This window comes from Anomaloglossus baeobatrachus, chromosome 12, assembly GCF_048569485.1.
Source record: "Anomaloglossus baeobatrachus isolate aAnoBae1 chromosome 12, aAnoBae1.hap1, whole genome shotgun sequence".
Taxonomy (NCBI): domain Eukaryota; kingdom Metazoa; phylum Chordata; class Amphibia; order Anura; family Aromobatidae; genus Anomaloglossus; species Anomaloglossus baeobatrachus.
In genome coordinates this window covers 34,291,463-34,312,542 of record NC_134364.1, presented here as the reverse complement: position 1 = coordinate 34,312,542, position 21,080 = coordinate 34,291,463, and the positions used below count along the sequence as shown (strand labels likewise).

The window sequence follows — 21,080 nt, the reverse complement described above, 5'->3', positions numbered from 1 at the left end:
CCCATTCTTTTTAAGTTGGCTGGATCTGTCTTCCCATGCAGACTATAGTCTTATGCTGTGTTGGTCTGTGTGCTGTTGTGTCCCAGTCCTGCTGGTGATTGTGTTGCTTTGCGGCTTGCTGTTCTTGTGGAGAAATTTTTGTTTTCTGTTTTCCTGGGTCTTATTTTCATCCTATTCCCTTATACCTTTGTGTGAGCATGCTGTGAGATAGAGTTTTGGTTTACCCTGTTTGTCTATCTCTGTTGGTGATATGACACTACTGTCCCGGTCCTCCCCTGGGAAATCAGTGCTGGTCAGGAGTAGGACCACGGTGGCGGCTCAGACATCCTCACCTTCAGAGGTAACTCTGAAATAAGGGACAGCTAGAGACCCCCTACCCTGAGGGCCAGTCTACGAGCCCTTGTCCCATGCGCTCTCCCCATTCACCGTGATAATACCCTAATCTATTGTGGATTTCCCACATGTTCATGGTGGACAAGTCATGGATGGATATTTAATGTCGATTTCTTTTGTTATTAATGAAATAAACCAAGATATCGACCACAGATCCTTTCTGCCCTAGTGAATATCAGCTCCTTGACAAGCAAAATACTCATATTCATGGTGACCATAACCAGTGGGACAATTCTACCTTATTGTACGTCTATGGCCACCACCAATATCTCTCAGATTGTAGACTAAAAACATAGATATCTCCTAGTCCAGCAGGTATATACCAGTACTTTGTTGCAAATATCTTTTTTAGTCTTGGTATTTTATTGATCACTAGATTACTGAGGTTTGTAACTAGAAACCGTTGTTCTGGCAGCTTGGATAATTCCAATAGATAATTCCTGTAGATAAGAAAACAAGTGTCGGCCATTTGTATTGCTCCTTATTTGAATAGTGAAACCAATAAACCCTGCGAGGTCAAGGATCACTGGGGATTGTAATTGGAAACCATTGTTCATGCCGTTTACACAGTGGACACAGACACTATGGCTGATCTGTAAGCACAAGTGGAGTTAAAACTTGCCCTTTCTGCCATCTTGTGACCCTCAGACGAAAAGGTGTCTCTTCAGGTTGTCCATGTTGGTGAAGTCACTCAATCCAAATAATTAAGGTTCCCCTAAATTTTTAGTGCAGTCGCTCCAAAATCTTCCCTGGTAGAAGTTATAGAGATCTTGAGGACTCCATCAATGGACAACAGGAGCAATAGCAAGGTTCCTTCACCCTTGATTTCTGATGGAAGCAATATGTTTGATACAGGGGATGAGGTAAATCATAACGCTTCTACTAAAGGCCGCTTTACACGCAACAACATCGCTAATGAGATGTTGTTGGGGTCACGGAATTTGTGACGCACATCCGGCCTCGTTAGCGACGTTGTTGCGTGTGAAACGCAGGAACGACCGTTAACGATCAAAATTACTTACCTAATCGTTGATCATTGACACGTCGTTCCTTTCCAGATTATCGTTGCTGTTGCAAGACGCAGGTTTTTCGTTGTTCCTGCGGCAGCACACATCGCTATGTGTGACACCGCAGGAACGAGGAACCTCACCGTACCTGCGGCCGCAATGAGGAAGGAGGTGGGTGGGATGGATGTTCGTCACACTCATCTCCGCCCCTCCGCTTCTATTGGGCGGCCGCTTAGTGACGTCGCTGTGACGCCGCACAAACCGCCCCTTAGAAAAGAGGCGGTTCGCCGGCCACAGCGACGTCACTAGGCAGGTAAGTATGCGTGACGGGTGTAAGCGATGTTGTGCGCCACGGGCAGCGATTTGCCTGTGACGCACAACCGACGGGGGTGGGTACGCTCACTAGCGATATCGATAGCGATATCGCTGCGTGTAAAGTGCACTTTAGTCCGGTTTCACAAGTCCAAGTTTCATGGTCCAGACCGATGGACAGAACACCACATATGAGGTTATTGAGTTGGGGTCAGGAGACCCACAGCTGGTACAGAATTTGCGGTTCGTACATGGACGATGAAATTCAGACCTTGCAGGCAAAATCCCAATATCTACATTTTGGGGGTCCTAATTTTTTGTAATGAACATTAAAAAAGGGGTCCACATATAGCCAAGAGATATGCCATAAACGTACAATAGATGCTTAGACTGTGTGGCCACCTCGTCATTGGTGGCTTCACAAAACCAGGCCATGTTTACCAGACACATCTCATCATGGGTATTGTATTAATGACCTATATGAAACCACCACTTTAATATTTTGGAAAAGTGAAAGACAAAGGTCAAAACACAATTCAGGTGTCAGGCATTTCAGTACCTTGTGATCAGCCCATTGTAGGGAGAACTATGAAAATGTACAGATGACAAGAAGGGGAGTTAAAATTCATTCAACTCATTACATTTGTTGTGTGAGCTCCCGAGGGGTCCAGGGTGGACACAGTGACTGGCAAAAGTAAACACATATCATTCACTGGACAGGCGACAAGTGGGGCCAGGTCGCTGACGATGGATGGCAGATCTTGACATACTGGGAATCAAGCATCCCCTCCACGCGCTCCCCGTAATGGGCTCTTTGTGTAAATGGGAGGGACTGTCATGGATAAGTGATTTCTTAAGAGAGGCCACATTCCTACAGGAAAGATAATGACGGTCAACCAATTACACCTGTCTTCAGCATTACTCACAAATCTACTCTCCTCCGGGGCCCCAACTCGATGAGCAGAGTAAATCCCGGCAGACATTGCACACACCAGTGGAGGATACTGTCTGGTAACACGTATCATAATGTAATATCTTAATAAGTGAAACACGTGTACGAACTGCGGTGTACGGAGGAGTCGAAGGTCTCCTGAGCTAAACTCAACAGGTTCATATTGTAACACCAACACCGGCATTCCCACATGGTCATGACCCCCTCCCCGAGAGGGGACGTCAGCTCGCTCACCAGTCTGTCTCTCCTGCGGTGGGCGCTCTGTTCACGTCCCATGCTGCTGTCTCCCGGAGGCTGCTGTAACGCCTGCCTGGATTAACAGACTCAGGTGGGATGCAATGGACAGACTAGAGGGAAGCCACTCACCAAGCAGGACCCCCAGAACCCTGAAACTCTTGAACCCCTATACACGGATTTGGAATTATACACAGTCCTGGAGATCACTACCTGTGGAAGGCTGCAGTCCGATGAGAGTAGTCGTCAGGCAGGGTCAAACCAGGAGTAGCAGAACAGGGACAGAATCGGCAGACAAGGACGTAATCAGAAAACGTAGCAGAGGTCAAATCCGGATCAGGCAGCGAGGTACAAAAACAGCAGGCAGATGGGTAGTCAAAAACACGCAGAAGTCAGCACACAGAAATCACAAAACAGAATAGGGCGGATCAGGAGCCAGGAAATCAGAACTATCTCTGGCAGAGGTGAGCAGACAGGAGGGGAACTAAGAAGGGTGTGGTGTCTTCCCATTGGCTGTAGCTGAACGCTGGCAACTTCAGCTGGAAGACACACGCCACCCACAGTCAGCCAGTGGTACTGCAGATCCCAAGATAACCCAGCCCATTGGATGATCGGAGCCTGCGCCCAACGTTGCCGCTGGCATCGTCTCCTCTCCCATCACCCGCACCATCCACGGCAGGAACACAGCGTCGCCTGGCGATCGGAGCAGAAGTCGCTGGAGCAGACTCCGGTGGTGACGTAACAGCTGCATGCTCATCGTAGGCTTCCTGTTTCTGCCCTAGGGGATCACGAGCAGCCACACCCCCTTTCTTAAAGGGCCAGTGTGCCCTTTACCCGGAAGTGCCTCTCAGGTCATCTGAGAGGCTGCAGCTATTTAAGGTACTTCCTCCCCTTAGGGAGTGCCTGGGCAACAAGTCCTACATGTTTAGGCCAGCGGTGCTTCTGATGCTACTAACGTGAAATGTCGATCAATCAGGATCACTTATCTCCCTGATGAGAGGAGGTCAGGAGACAGGGAGTGGTGAGTTCCTCTAAAAAATATGGGATTAACCTTTAAAGCACCATTACAGCGTTTTGTTTTTTTATTCACTGATGTAGTGGCGCTTTAAATGTAAGCCCCATGCTCTCTGTCTTATAGTCACCTTCCAGCATTTTCATACTTTTTCGGCTCCGCTCAGGTCCCGCAGCGCCATCTTGTGCCTGTAGCTTCTGACTGGCCGAAAATCACAAATTACGTCACAGGCGCTCAATGTATCTGTATAAGCCCAGAACAAGATTCTCATACAAATGTTTTGAAGAGTGACTGGAGCTGCCGGCTAGTCACTTTTCAGCGTACAGTGACCGGAGTGCCGCTGCAAAAGTAGGATTTTTGTGTACTCACCGTAAAATCTCTTTCTCTTAGTCTTCATTGGGGGACACAGGACCATGGGTTATGCTGCTGTCACTAGGAGGCTGACACTAAGTAAACAGAAAAAGTTAGCTCCTCCCCAGCAGTATAACCCCTGAGCCGGAGGCGGGCTCAATCAGTTTAGTGCACAAGCAGTAGGAGGAGAGCCAAGCAATCCTGGATAAAAACAAGGTAAAAAACTATGACGAACAGTCGTGTGACCAGTGACCTGGGAATGTGGGCACTGGGGAAACAGGCATGTCATATATAACGAAAAACACAAGCAGGGTGGGTGCTGTGTCCCCCAATGAAGACTAAGAGAAAGAGATTTTACGGTGAGTACACAAAAATCCTACTTTCTCTGTCGTTTCATTGGGGGACACAGGACCATGGGACGTCCAAAAGCAGTCCCTGGGTGGGAAGAAAACCATCACCGGAGATAGGAAGGAAGTCGCTTCCCCTTGCCGGGCTGACCCGGACCTACAAGCGCCTACGTTGTTACAGGTGTGCCACTGCCACCCGCAAACCTTGCACCAAGACTGGCCTCTGCCGAAGCTTGAGTGAGAACCTGTTAGAAACTAGCAAAGGTACGCCGACTAGATCGGGTGGTGGACCAGAGGACCTGGTTGACCGACGTCCGGAGCCCAATCGTGCAAGGGTGCCCCTTGCTCGGTAGACCGCGGCGGAAGTCCGACCTTCATGCGATAGTCTTCACATATGGAGGAAAGGATCCATGTGATATTCAGGCCCTTTGCGCCGGCCTATGCTTCTTGGGAAAGGGCGGAAGGATGGACTGACAGTCGGTGTAACCGACAAAAAAATGGTGTCCTGCCGACACGAAAGAATGAGGGCTCGTACCAGCCCTAGAACGAACTATGCCTCTTTCAGGCTGAGAGGGGAGCCTAGAACCGACAAAAACGAAACCTAAAGACCTCTTCTGGAAGGAAAGCCGAGGTGTCTCGGACAGAAACGAAGGGTTCTGGCTGGAACCCCCCCCTTATCCTGCTGGCGGAGCGGAAAAAGGGGGAGAAAAGACTACGAGAGGGCTGTCCGCCCTGATGCCGTCGATAACAAACAGATGGCCACAAGGAACCCACCTATCAAAACAGGTGGGAGCAGGGAAAAAAGGGGTACCTTGAGCAAACTCATCACTGGATTATGGTCCCACTTTTCTAGTGAACGATGAAAAACGCCGAGCCAGATGGACGTTTCTCTGAGCGAAGGCCCTGATTGACGGAAAGTGAAAAGTCTCTGAAGATGCGGTCCTCACACCACCGGGGGAGCTCTTTCCACGTGGAAATAAATCTTCGAGGGAACTGGATTCCATGCCCTCCTCAATGTCTGCCATCATCTTGTTCACAGACCTGACCGAGCCAGCACCCGGGATCCACTGGTGAGGCCATGGAACCTGGGACTCCTGAGTCCTGGTAGACTAGAGGGGCCCCGACACGGAAGAATCTGGCGGTCTGGAAGGAGCCACGGGGCATCTGCGAGGAGATGAGTAAGTTATGCGAAGCTATGCTCGCCTGGGCCACTCCCGAGCTATCGCCTGCCTAGGTCCTTCTTGAGAACCCTCGAGAACATGGAACGCAGCGGGAAGATGCACGAGAGCCTGAACAAGCAACACGACCGGGCTTGGGCGTCGTCCTCTAGTCCAGAGCAGGTGGCGTACTCGACGCACCATGGACTTGAGAGTTGGATCGGAAGGCCAAAAAGTCACGACTGTAGGTCTTCCTTCGCCAGAGATCTGGCTGTTGATATCCCTGTTGGAGTCCTTTACCTACGCGAGACCTATCGTACCGCGGAAATCGGCCGCCCAAACGTCCACGCTCGGGATGTGCTGCCGAGATTGGCGAATGAAAGAGCCCGTCCCAGAGCAAGAACCTCTTGGCCTCTTCACTTGCCATGAAGCTCTTTGCGTCTTCCTGGTGGAAGATGCGCATCACTGCTGTGGCATGGTCCGACTGGAACCTGACTGGACAATACAACCCAGAGAAGAAATTGTAACCGGGCTAACCGAATGGCTCCGAGTCCGGAAGCTGAAGGGGAGACGACACTCCAGGGGTGTCCCTCGGGACCGTGCCGAGGAATGGTGTGGTAGCATACTCTAGTACGGGAGACTGGTGACGGTTGATAACAAGCTCCAGAGGAGGAAAGGGAATCTTCCCAGGGATGATTGGGAAGATTGGTCATCTAGGAGGAAATTGGCCGGTCACCCTCGAAGACGGAGCCTTCCTGTCCCCGCTCTTCAGTGTGTTCCGTTGGAGAGTCCGGGATGAAATCTGGTATGTGCACCATCGCTAACACCGCCACAGGCTGTCGAGGACTCGCATAGCAAAAAACCGAAGGGAAAAAACGGGAGCGGGAGGCAAAGAGCCGCAGGACCCTATGCCAGGAGGGAAACTGCTCCTGCGTGAGGAGTAGCAACCCTTGAACGGCTCGAATACCGTGCCTGAGGAGTGATGGACCGGGCCGGGTCTGGGAGGACTCCTTCCTGTAGCTCAGCTACCCTAGTAGCGAAAAGTGATGATGATGGTCTAAACCTCAAGGCGAGGGTACTTGAAGGGAGACTCTGGGTCTCCCGGTCGTTCCTGGGCAGAGAGAGCCTGGGAATGCGTAGGGATCGTGATCCCTGCAAGCACTCTTAGAAAGCTGGGACGGTCCGCAGCCACGCAAAGCGGAGATGGCTGTTGTAGGGATAAAGGTTTCCTGACGAACCTAACGTGAGGGAACGAGTCCTGGTGCATCAGAGCCGATGCCGGGAAAAGGATGTACCCTTCCCTTACGTAGCCAGTCTACCCTGACGTAGCCTAGGGGATAAACTGGACTCGCCTATCTCCGAAAGGGCGATCCCGAGAGCCGGAAAGGAAGTCAGCGACTTCCTAGACGTCGAATCTGCGTTCCTGATCCCGAGTCAGAGCTCTCGACGGGTAGGTACCCTGATGTTAGAGGCTCAGGCCGTGTAGCGGGGAGACACCAGATTTTGTAAAGAGAGGGTACTCACAGAAGCTGATAACCAGTCCTGGATCGGCATAGGTGGAGCGCGGACCTCTGCGTAGAGTGACCGTGGAGGCCCTGCGGAGCGTCACGATAGGGACGAGAAGCCAGGAGGAACCCAGGCGGGTGAAGTACAGGGTAGCGTGCCCCTTCATCACGGAGCCCTCTACGAGAAGGGGTAAGACAATATAAGGGACTTACCGCTGGTAAAAATTGTGTCCGAGGAATATCCGTGCTCACGCAGTCACACGGCGAACTGGATGTCCACTGAAAACCCGCAGGGGCCCGCACCTTCCTGTCTGCAAGGTGCCATGCCCCCTCTCTCAAGAGCCCTCTGGGGGAATGATAATGACAATAACACGACTTACCGCAGGTAAACGCCGTGTCTGGTTGTTGTCTGTGATCACTCAGCGACTCCAGTGTGGCCTGCCCATTCTCACCGAGACCCCTTTTTGTAGAAGGGAATAAAGACGATGACTAGACTTACCGCTGGTAAACTTCGTGTATGGCAGTTGACTGTGAGCACGCGGTAACTCAGCAAGCTCTGGATGTCGTCTGAGCAGGGTCCGCTCCAAATGACTTAAGGGGGACCTGCGTGCATGGAGATAAGGGGGCTGTCCGTAGCCTTACGGCCTGACTCACCAATTCCAGCAGGCCTTTAGACATGCGCCAAAACATCCAGGTCCTGCTCGGAGTCCAGCAGAGGTGGAAAGCCTGGGCCATCACCCGAGAGGTCGGAAGACTGCCGGAGAAAAAGCAGTCTGGACCTGGGGAATAAGGTGGAAAAACAGGGGGGCCACAAAAGACGAGACCTGTCGGGTCCGCTTCTAGCATAGGAAAGGTCCCTGGTACGAGACTCACCTCCCCAAGGGGATTGCGCTAGACCTATGGAAGGTATAACCGAGTATTGGCCGGGGACGCAGCGCATGCGCGCGAAGCCGAGGGCCGGCGGCGAGGGGATCTATGACCTGAGACAGGGCATTAACCCGCCGGAGGGGACTAAACTAAAAACTCGAGCTGGGAGCGCGATATAAAAAAGGTGAAGCAAAACAAGTGCCCGAAAGTACTGTAGGAGTTAAGGTGCAAAAAACTCATGTATGTAAAATTTTTAATAAAAATCGACCTAAAATAAAAAATATCCACTAAGAAAAGTGTGTTTTAGTCTCTCCCCCGGAAAAATAAGGTGACGCTGAGGCCTCAGTAAACCCAGACTAGTAGTCTGGAATAAATTCCCATTCTCTTTTTTTTTTTCTTTCTCTCTTTATTTAAAATGGACGCTGTGAGCGGGAAAAAAATATCCCCCACCCCCCAAGTGATGCCTGGAGCACGGCCGAGGGCGGGAACGGAGAGGCCGGCGTCCAATAGCGCCGTGCGGGAGGCGGGCCTGGGGACGCCGAGGACAGGGCCGAAGCCGGGGACTAAATTTTGGAGGTGCCGGGGCGGACAGAGGCCGCGCCGGCGGACCCGGCCGCAGCGGCGGCGGAGAGGATCCTCGGCGCGCTGTGCGGGATGCGGCCTGGGCACGCCGAGGACGGGGCCCAAGCAGAGGCACCGTCGCGGGCAGAGGCCGCGCCGGCGGACCCGGCCGCAGGCGGTGGCGGGGAGGATCCTCGGCGCGCCGTGCGGGATGCGGCCTGGGCACGCCGAGGACGGGGCCCAAGCAGAGGGACCGTCGCGGGCAGAGGCCGCGCCGGCGGACCCGACCGCAGGCGGCGGCGGAGAGGATCCTCGGCGCGCCGTGCGGGATGCGGCCTGGGCACGCCGAGGACGGGGCCTGGGGGACCGAGGACAGTGGCCGAGCGGAGGTGCCATTGCGGACAGATGCAGCGCCGGCGGAGCCAACCTCAGGAGGCGCTGTTAAAAGGTACAGGGGCAGCGCCGGCGGACCCGGCCGCAAGCGGCGGCGGCGCAGCAGCGATGCGGGGCCGCCCGACCTCGGAGCCGGCAGGGAGCTCCACGGACGCAGCGGGGGAGTCCGGCGAGTAGGCCCAGACCGGGGCCTCAATTTCTGCAGCCGTCCGAGGGGGGGGGAAGGTAGGGGTCCTACCTGATCCGCGGCGCGCTGTCCAGTGTGCAGGCTGAGACTCTGCACATGCTCCTGTGTGCTCCGCTCAGCGAAGGAATGGCTGCGGGCACCTGGAAGCAGGCTGAAGAAGGCAGGGAGTTGGACGCCATTGGGGTGGAAGCCCCTAAATGTAGCAGCGTTGCGGGCCCCATCCAAAAACTCCAGATGCGCTGCGGAGGTCCAGTCCCTGCTGTATGCCCCTTGCGACCCTTTGGGGTGGTACCGCAGGGTGAATAGGGGTGCCCAGAAAAATTCAGCCCCGCGTGCCAACCGGGGAGTGGTACCGTGGAATTGGACGGGGGAGAGGGCCCGACAACTCAAGCCTCTGCGACCTAGGGGAGCGGTACCCACACGGGCTGCGAGAGCTGAGGTAGAGAAAAGATACCTGCAGAAAAAGAAAATTACCACAGATGAGAGCGACGAGCGTCGCCGAGAAAAAATGAAAAAAAAAATAACGCAAAAAATCAAGTGGCTGAAGGGGGCCCAGACGGCCCACATCAGCCTCCTACGACACTAAGCAAAAAACTGATTGAGCCCGCCTCCGGCTCAGGGGTTATACTGCTGGGGAGGAGCTAACTTTTTCTGTTTACTTAGTGTCAGCCTCCTAGTGACAGCAGCATAACCCATGGTCCTGTGTCCCCCAATGAAACGACAGAGAAAGCATGAAGGTGGTGGAAGGTGAGTATAAGACAGAGCTAAGGGGGCTTAGGTTTAAAGCGCCACTATAGTGATGTAATTAAAAAACGCTGTAGTGGTGCTTTACATTCTCCTTTAGAATTAAAAAAATGATGTTAACAAAAGCATAGTAAAATCAGATATTGTCACGGGAGTGTCAAGGTAATTGAAGCAAGCAACTCTAAGTTGGCCCTCAGACTAAGGACCCTGCGCTATCCTTCATCTCAGAGGTACGCTTAATGGTAGCAAGGTCTGGACCACCAGCATAACCCTAACTACTGTCCGAACCCTGATCAAACACCCCCTCTCACCCACCCTAGGATAGGGCCGGGACCAGAGTAGCAAACCCCACAAATACTACAGAAAGCGGAAAAAACCCAAACTCATACACATAGTGGTCAGTCACAGGGGATACAATATGTGCCCAGGAAGAAATAAAAAACACAGGGAGGAAATAAACTACCAAAAGAAACATTTCCGCATCGCACAGGAAAACGCACAACAGATCACCAGGCTCTGGATCACCACGAAAGGACCGGTATCGCTACAGCGAAGCTGAGCTATATTCGGCGACAAGAAACTAGATCCAGTACCTTATAAAGAGTGAAGGCGGCTGTGAATGGTCATTAGCAGCCTGAGCTCCTACCAGCAATTCACAAGCCAGCAGGAAAGAAGAAGAAGACCGCATGACAAATATAACTTATTACTAACATTAAGATATTGAAGACATTACCCCAAATCTTCTTCCCAGCCTCTTGGCAAGGAGTCATGTTTGGCATCAATTATATTGGACTGAATATTATGGCCTTTTCTGTCCACTGTGTGCTGCACCCGTGATGACATTTGTAGGTAGCCTGGTAAGACATGGCTGGGCGACATTGTGCAGAGGTGATGGATAGTCTGATGGTCACCAAATCTGGAGAGTAAAGAGAATTCGAATTAAATGATTGCTCTCAAATTCGAACATGAGATGTAAAAATGACAGATTGGTTACAACACATCTCAAACTGGAAAGACCCATAACATAACTGTCTGCTTAATAGTTTTTTTGCACATGAAAATCAAGTACAGTTATAAATGTCATCACATATTTTGTGTTAAGAACCATATTCTGTAAAACTGTGATCTTTGCCACCAGATGGCCAGTTCAGTAATAAATCAAGCTAACCTACAATACATATGTCATATACCATCATGTACAGAAAAGCTAGGAGAGACCGTTCAAAAGAATGCATAAAATAAAATTGTAGTCATACCTTGGAGCACCCACTGGTGCCGCAGGATTATTGAGGATAGCAGTGGCATAACTAGAGATGGATGCAAAATTTATGGGCCTTTGTAACAGTATACATCCTATAAAGACATAGGTGTTCACCCCCCATGTAGTGATGACCATTCCTATAATAATATCCTCCATCCTGCCTCCTTCCTGATATAATGTTCCTTATCGTGGGCACCTTCCTGATATAATGTCCCCTATCCTGGACCTATTGAATAATAATGTCCCCCATCCTGCCCCTACCTGATATAATGTTCCTCATCCTGGGCCCCTTCCTGTTATAATGTCCCCATCCTGGACCCATTGTACAATATTATTATTATTATTTTTATTATTATTTATTATTATTATAGCGCCATCAATTCCATGGCGCTTTACATGTGAAAGGGGTATACATAATAGGGACAAGTACAATAATCATAAACAGTACAAGACACAGACAGGTATAGGAGGACAGAGGTCCCTGCCCGCGAGGGCTCACAGTCTACAAGGGATAGGTGAGGATACAGTAAGTGAGGGTAGAGCTAATTGTGTGGCGTTGTATCACACTGAGGGTTACGGCAGGTTGTAGGCTTGTCGGAAGAGATGGGTCTTCAGGTTCCTTCTGAAGCTTGTCAAGGTAGGCGAGAGTCTGATGTGTTGTGGCAGAGCATTCCAGAGTATGGGGGTGGCACGGGCGAAATGTCTCCCAACCTGCCCCTACCTGATATAATGTTCCTCATTCTGGGCCCCTTCCTGATATACATGTCCCCTATCCTGGACCCCATTAGATAATAATGTCCCCATCTTGCTCCCTTCATGATATAATGTTCCTTACCCTTGGCCCCTTCCTGATATATTGTCCCCCATCTTGGACCACATCATATAATAATGTCCACCATTCTGGGTCCCATTGTATAATAATATTGCCATCTTGCCCCCTTCCTGATATAATGTTCCTTACCCTGGGCCCCTTCCTGAAATAATGTCCCCCATCTTGGACCACATCATATAATAATGTCCACCATTCTGGGCCCCATTGTATAATAATGTTGCCATCTTGCCCCCTTCCTGATATAATGTTCCTTACCCTTGGCCCCTTCCTGATATATTGTCCCCCATCTTGGACCACATCATATAATAATGTCCACCATTCTGGGCCCCATTGTATAATAATGTTGCCATCTTGCCCCCTTCCTGATATAATGTTTCTTACCCTGGGCCCCTTCCTGATATAATGTCCTCCATCATATAATAATGTGCCACTTCCTGGTATACTATCCCCCATCCTGACTTTGACTTGCCTTCCACAGTGCAGTACATCACTCTCATGCGCCGTTTGTGACGGTGACAGCAGTGCCAATGTCAGCTGCCGGCCTCTGATTAGCCGGCAGGGTGTATTGTGATGCAGGAAGCTAACTATTTTGCACCACAATACATTTCAGCTGAATGTGTGTCATCGAACGCACATCCAATTGAAAAAGACGCTGGTGTCAGGGGCATGATCACAGTCGTACCTTCTGCAGCTACAAATGTTAAGGCCCCATTACACGCAAGGACATCGCTAACGAGATATCGTTGGGATCACGGAATTCGTGACGCACATCCGGCGTCGTTAGCGACATCGTTGCGTGTGACACCTACGAACGACCACTAACGATTTAAAAAAAAGCAAAAATCGTTGATCGTTGACACGTCGTTCATTTCCCAACTATCGTTGATCTTTTAGGACGCTGGTTGTTCGTCATTCCTGAGGCAGCACACATCGCTATGTGTGACACCCCGGGAACGACGAACAACAGCGTTCCTGCGTCCTCCAGCAATGAAGTGGGAGTGACGTTAATGCGGCCGCTCTCTCGCCCCCTCCGCTTTTATTGGTGGCCCGGTGTGTGGCGTCGCTGTGACGCCGCACGAACCTCCCTCTTAATAAAGAGGTTGTTCGCCGGCCACAGCGACGTCGTTAGGAAGGTATGTGCATGTGACGCGCACTAGTGATATTGTTCGCCACGGGCAGCGATTTGCCCGTGACGCACGCACGAGGGGGCGGGTGCGATCGCTAGCGATGTTGCTGCGTGTAAAGCGGCCTTTACACCCCTGGAAAATGGTTCCAAACCCTTTCTCATAACAGCAGCAAAGTTAATGCTCAGTTATAAAACTAAACTTTCGCGCTGTACTCTTTAGGACATGCAATTGTTATTTTTTTTTATTTTTTTTGGGGGGGGGGGGGATTTCACAAGCTCATTATCTCTTAGTCCACCACTTTACGTAGAAAGCTGAGCAGTAAAACACTAGGTCCTTTGCACAAAAATAAACACAATACTAAAACTCTACAGCTCCTAAAGCATTTCACTATTGTCTAGAGCTTTTACAACCCTACAAAACATGTAGCTGACCTCTACATGATGTCACTCTGTCACCTCAGCCCTTTCTCTCAATGAAAACTCAAGAAAGCCAATGTTTGGCACCACCGTCCTGACAGCCGCCCCAGGAACTTTCCTCATCGGCAAACATTTCCAAAAGTCTATCAGCAGAAATGAGTTGTTTTTGGAGTGTTGCAGGTAAAAAGGTGCGTGTTTTTCTAGCCTCGTGTCTCTTTAGCCCAGCTATTTATCATTCTTTATTTCGGGAGACAGAGGAGTGTCGGGAGCTCTGTGTGTGGCCAATTTCTGCCTAATGCACGGCGAAAAAAAAATATTTTTCTGCTTTGTGAGGACTGGAGAGGGAGAGAACGTCAGTGCATTTCTGAGCCATTGATAATCCGACAGTATTTATTGAAGGGTAGGAGGTTTTTTTGTCTTGCACTGCTATCTTTTCTCATACATAATCTGGCCTAGGTGAAGACGCTGTAGATAAGTAAGGGCATGTATGGGGTCACCAAAATGCCAAGGTGATTGCTTTAGAAAATCATGCCTCTTCTTATGAAGCCGTCTTGAAATGAAATGGTGGAAGAAGTGCATGAATTTATAAAAGGTCAAAAAATACGGATTCGGTATATTCTTCTTCTTCACTTTTGAAAAGAGTAGAGGTGACCGGGCAAATAATCACATGAGAACATTAGGGTTGATGGGGGTGAGAAAAATGTAAATATACGGTAAGTTTTTTTATTTTCATTTTTTGCCAAGTGCCTGTATTTATGAGTTCGACATAGAATATAAGTCTCAGTGTTGTTCCTGGCAAAAAAGCTAACTTAAAACAAATACGAATAAGGCTGGGGTCACATGTAGCAACGTACCAACGATCCCACCAGCGATCTGACCTTGGAGGGATCGTTGGTGCATCGCTACATGGTCGCTGGTGAGCTGTCAATCAGGCAGAATTCACCAGCGACCAGCCACCAGCAACTCGTGTAACGATGCTGCGCTTGGTAACCAGGGTAAATATCGGGTAACTAAGCAAAGCGCTTTGCTTGGTTACCCGATACTTACCTTAGTTACCAGCGTACAGCGCTCACAGGCTGCCCATGATGGCTCCCTGTATACGTAGCTAGGGTACACATCGGGTTACTAAGCAAAGCGCTTTGCTTAGTTACCCGATATTTACCCTGGTTACCAGCGTAAGCTGCTTACACACAGTCGGTGCTTTTCTTCAGTACAATAACCCATTATCCAGATGTTAGCTGAAAGTGAATGAGAAAATGTGATTTTCTATTGATTAAATGCTACAGATGTATTAATCCGGTCTAATATTTAGACAGCATAAACCTAGATTAGACAGTCTAAAAATGTGCAGATCCGAGCAAAAATCCATCAAACTCAAGGCAAACTCACAAAAGTAAATCTGCCCCAAGGTATCATCATAGTTTTAAGGTTGAAGGGAGACTCTAAGTCCATCTAGTTCAACCCGTAGCCTAACATGTTGATCCAGAGGAAGGCAAAAAACCCCAATGTGGCAAACAAGTTCCAATGGGGAAAAAATTTCCTTCCTGACTCCACATCCGGCAATCAGACTAGTTCCCTGGATCAATACCCTGTCATAAAATCTAATATACATAACTGGTTATATTAAATTTTTCAAGAAAGGCATCCAGGCTCTGCTTAAATGTTAGTAGTGAATCACTCATTACAACATCATGCGGCAGAGAATTCCATAGTCTCACTGCTCGTACAGTAAAGAATCCTCGTCTGTGATTATGATTAAACCTTCTTTCCTCAAGACGTAGCGGATGCCCACGTGTTCCAGTCGCAGGCCTAGGTGTAAAAAGATCTTTGGAAAGGTCTCTGTACTGTCCCCTCATATATTTATACATTGTGATTAGATCTCCCCTAAGCCTTCGTTTTTCCAGACTAAATAACCCCAAGTTTAATAACCTGTCTTGGTATTGCAGCCCACCCATTCCTCTAATAATCTTGGTCGCTCTTCTTTGCACCCTCTCCAGTTCAGCTATGTCCTTCTTATATATCGGTGACCAGAATTGTACACAGTATTCTACGTGCGGTCGCACTAGTGACTTGTACAGAGGTAGAACTATATTTTTTTCATGAACACTTATACCTCTTTTAATACATCCCATTATTTTATTAGCCCTGGCAGCAGCTGCCTGACACTGTCCACTAAAGTGAAGTTTACCATCCACCCATACACCCAAGTCTTTTTCTGTGTCTGTTTTACCCAGTGTTCTACAATTAAGTACATAATCATAAATGTTATTTCCTCTACCCAAGTGCATGACCTTACATTTATCTACATTAAACTTCAATTGCCACTTCTCAGCCCAATCCTCCAATTTACATAAATCTCCCTGTAATATAAAATTATCCTCCTCTGTATTGATTACCCTGCAGAGTTTAGTATCATCTGCAAATATTGAAATTCTACTCCGCATGCCCCCAACAAGGTCATTTATAAATATGTTGAAAAGAAGCGGGCCCAATACTGACCCCTGTGGTACCCCACTATGAACTGAGACCCAGTCCGAGTACGTACCATTAATAACCACCCTTTGTTTCCTATCACTGAGCCAGTTTTTAACCCAGTTACACATATTTTCCCCTATCCCCATTATTCTCATTTTATGTACCAACCTTTTGTGTGGCACCGTATCAAAAGCTTTTGAAAAGTCCATATACACAACATCCACTGCATTTCCCTGGTCCAGGCTTGAACTTACCTCTTCATAGAAGCTGATCAAATTAGTTTGACAGGATCGATCCCTCATAAACCCATGTTGATACTCTGTCATAAGGTTATTTTTCTTGAGATACTGCAGTATAGCATCTCTCAAGAAACCCTCAAGGATTTTACCAACCGTAGAGGTTAAACTTACCGGCCTATAATTTCCCGGCTCAGGTGTTTTAGCTTCTGTCATCTTATAAACCTTTTAAGGCATGTGCATTTCCAGGTATGACATATGTATACAAAATACAATAAAGTGCTCAAAATTTGCGTAGCATTTTCTCCAATTCTTTTAGCATTTATTCTAGTAGGAATGAGATCTAAAACTTAACAAAATTCCGGGCCATGTTGCTTTTATAGGGAACTAGCTGTAGTACCCGGCGTTGCCCGGGATAGTAACTGTCTCTCTCCCAGTCTCTGTCTGTGTGTCGCTGTCTGTCTGTCTCTCTGTCTGTGTCTTTCTTTGTCTGTCTGTGTCTATAGGGTGCTTTACACGCTGCGACATCGCTAGCGATCTCATTAGCAATGTAACACGCCAGATCGCACATACGATTTGCCGAGATCATACATGTGACCGGCGCTACAAAAATGACCTATGTGCGATCTCGGCAAATCTTATCTGCGATCTGGCGTGTCACATCGCTAACGAGATCGCTAGCGATGTCGCAGCGTGTAAAGCACCCTTATGTCTCTGTCTGTATTTGTATCAGTCTGTCTCCATCTCTGTGTCTGTCTCTATATGTGTGTCTGTCTGTCTCTCTCTTTCCCCGTCTCTCTCTTTCCCCGTCTGTCTCTTTCCCTATCTGTCTTTGTCTGTCTCTTTCCCTATCTGTCTTTGTCTGTCTCTTTCCCTATCTGTCTTTGTCTGTCTCTTTCCCTATCTGTCTTTGTCTGTCTCTTTCCCTATCTGTCTTTGTCTATCTCTTTCCCTATCTGTCTTTGTCTGTCTCTTTCCCTATCTGTCTTTGTCTGTCTCTTTCCCTATCTGTCTTTGTCTGTCTCTTTCCCTATCTGTCTTTGTCTGTCTCCTTGCCCCGTCTGTCTTTGTCTGTCTCCTTGCCCCGTCTGTCTCCTTGCCCCGTCTGTCTCCTTGCCCCGTCTGTCTCCTTGCCCCGTCTGTCTCCTTGCCCCGTCTGTCTCCTTGCCCCGTCTGTCTCCTTGCCCCGTCTGTCTCCTTGCCCCGTCTGTCTCCCTGCCCCGTCTGTCTCCCTGCCCCGTCTGTCTCCCTGCCCCGTCTGTCTCCCTGCCCCGTCTGTCTGCCTGCCCCGTCTGTCTCCCTGCCCCGTCTGTCTCCCTGCCCCGTCTGTCTCCTTGCCCCGTCTGTCTCCTTGCCCCGTCTGTCTCCTTGCCCCGTCTGTCTCCTTGCCCCGTCTGTCTCCTTGCCCCGTCTGTCTCCTTGCCTCGTCTGTCTCTCTCTATCCGTCTCACCACCGACATCATATTACCTCACACATAAGCTTCTTATACTAACAGTTTATTTTGTTCCTATAGCAACCACTGACAGTTGCTATTAATAGCCAGTAGCTCCCACCTCCATTCAGTTTAAATTAAGGATTTTGTAGAGTAACTGTAAAGCGCGGGATAAAATTTTCCCGTCAAAACATAGTCTATGACGTTCCCTGGGTCACATGAGGCGTCTGTGCAAAATTTCGTGATTGTAAATGCGACGGTGCGAATTCCTTTAGCGGACATACACACATACATACACTGAGTTTTATATATTAGACTAGCTGTACTACCCGGCTTTGCCCGGGTTAATAACTGCTGTTAACAAAATAGAATGTATTAACAAAAATTTATTCTGCACACAAAAAACACAAAACAAATAGATAGAAATGTAATTATTAAAAGGCAAAAACTAAGCTAATAGAAGCATTTCACAACATATATTTCAACACCACAGATATTCCACACAGATTTAACTAAATTGGCCATGTAATGTGCTCAGTCTGTCTCTTTCCCCGTCTGTCTCTTTCCCCGTCTGTCTCTTTCCCCGTCTGTCTCTTTCCCCGTCTCTCTGTCTGTCTGTCTCTATGTCTCTCTGTCTGTCAGCTTCTTATACTATGAATGTCTTTTGTTCCAATAGCAACCAATCACAGCTCCTACTAATAACCAGTTGTTCCAGGCTCCATTTACTTTAACGGAGGCATGTTTTTTGGAGAGTAACTGTAAAGCGGTTAAATTTTCCTGTCAAAACATAGTCTACGACATTCCCTGGGTCACATGAGGTGTCTGTGCAAAATTTTGTGATTGTAAATGTGACGGTGCGGATACACTTTTCGTTTCACTTTTTCCCTCATTATGTATATAGGGGCAAAATTGATTGGTAAATTGGAACGCGCGGGGTTAAAATTTCGCCTCACAACATAGCCTATGACGCTCTCGGGGTCCAGATGTGTGAGTGTGCAAAATTTTGTGGCTGTAGCTGCGACGGTGCAGATGCCAATCCCGGATATACACACACATACACACACATACACACACATACATACACACATTCAGCTTTATATATTAGATTAAAAGAATATGTGCGCATATGCGGTAGCCTTAGTATGTATCCCTTAGTCCTTAACACAGACTCCAAAAAATTACTTTGTTCTCGGCTTCCAGGTGGCAAGAAGAGTTGCATTAGGGCAAGTCTTTGCTGTCTCGGGTCTCGTCAGCGGCGCTGCATCTTCTGTTGGGTGAATGATGTCGGAGAAAGAGATCTGAAGAAAAACAAGAAAAAGATAAACGTTTCAGGGGTTTAAAAAAAAGGGAAAACAAGAATTTTTCCAATCAGCAAAAATACAAACAGTTGTCCTGTCAACGCCTGGTGATTTGTCACCGCTGCCCCTCCCTCCGAGCACAGCCAGGGAGTCGCCACCGCTCACAAAAGCAACAGACCCTCAGTTCCAGCATTGCAAATACTGCACTTATCTGGGATACAATGGAACCGGTAAGGTTCATAGTCTGCACAAGAAGACTTACAAAAATCACACGCATGGGGACTACCTATACATATTACTCATGCATTACAAAACCAGCACTGGCATCATCTGATCTGAAATCTGCGGAAGCTCAGTGCCCTAACCATGCCATCTGTAGCTCTGCTTCAAGCACATCTATGCTCCATACTAAAGATTTACACCTACACTAGTTAGCAGTCTGTTAAACAAGTAGATAAGAATATCGACGTCCTCCATACAGAATAATGCTCCCCACATAGCCCTCCATACAGAATAATGGGCCCCACATAGCCCTCCATACAGAATAATGGGCCCCACATAGCCCTCCATACAGAATAATGAGCCCCACATAGTCCTCCATACAGAATAATGGGCCCCCATAGCCCTCCATACAGAATAATGGATCCCACATAGCCCTCCATACAGAATAATGGGCCCCACATAGTCCTCCATACAGAATAATGGGCCCCACATAGCCCTCCATACAGAATAATGGGCTCCACATAGCCCTCCATACAGAATAATGGGCCCCACATAGCCCTCCATACAGAATAATGGGCTCCACATAGCCCTCCATACAGAATAATGGCCCCACATAGCCCTCCATACAGAATAATGGCCCCACATAGCCCTCCATACAGAATAATGAGCCCCACACAGCCCTCCATACAGACTAATGGGCCCCACATAGCCCTCCATACAGAATAATGAGCCCCACATAGTCCTCCATACAGAATAATGGGCCCCACATAGCCCTCCATACAGAATAATGGACCCCACATAGCCCTCCATACAGAATAATGGGCCCCACATAGTCCTCCATACAGAATAATGAGCCCCACATAGTCCTCCATACAGAATAATGGGCCCCCATAGCCCTCCATACAGAATAATGGACCCCACATAGCCCTCCATACAGAATAATGGGCCCCACATAGTCCTCCATACAGAAAAATGGGCCCCACATAGCCCTCCATACAGAATAATGGGCTCCACATAGCCCTCCATACAGAATAATGGGCCCCACATAGCCCTCCATACAGAATAATGGGCTCAACATAACCCTCCATACAGAATAATGGCCCCACATAGCCTTCCATACAGAATAATGGGCCTCACATAGCCTTCCATACAGAATAATGGGCCTCACATAGCCCTCCATACAGAATAATGGCCCCACATAGCCCTCCATACAGAATAATGGGCCCCACATAGTCCTCCATACAGACTAATGGGCCCCACATAGCCCTCCATACAGAATAATGGGCTCCACATAGCCCTCCATACAGAATAATGGGCCCCACATAGCCCTCCATACAGAATAATGGGCTCCACATAGCCCTCCATACAGAATAATGGCCCCACATAGTCCTCCATACAGAATAATGGACCCCACATAGCCCTCCATACAGAATAATGGGCCCCACATAGCCCTCCATACAGAATAATGGGCCCCACATAGCCCTCCATACAGAATAATGGGCCCACATAGCCCTCCATACAGAATAATGGGCCCCACATAGCCCTCCATACAGAATAATGGGCCCACATAGCCCTCCATACAGAATAATAGGCCCCACATAGCCCTCCATACAGAATAATGGGCTCCACATAGCCCTCCATACAGAATAATGGCCCCACATAGTCCTCCATACAGAATAATGGACCCCACATAGCCCTCCATACAGAATAATGGGCTCCACATAGCCCTCCATACAGAATAATGGCTCCACATAGCCC

At 48.8% G+C, this 21,080-nt stretch overlaps 1 protein-coding gene across 1 annotated transcript in view; it reads right to left on the bottom strand.

Annotated features, from left to right (window-relative positions):
• LOC142257544 (uncharacterized) overlaps window positions 1–21,080 on the bottom strand; it is a 77,435-nt gene that overhangs the window by 16,329 nt on the left and 40,026 nt on the right. Inside the window, exons 5-6 of the mRNA XM_075329694.1 lie at window positions 18,985–19,100; window positions 10,756–10,938 (exon numbers count right to left, since the gene is read on the bottom strand). Coding sequence (XP_075185809.1) covers window positions 10,756–10,938; window positions 18,985–19,100 — 299 coding nt within the window. The remainder of the gene's footprint in view (window positions 1–10,755; window positions 10,939–18,984; window positions 19,101–21,080) is intronic.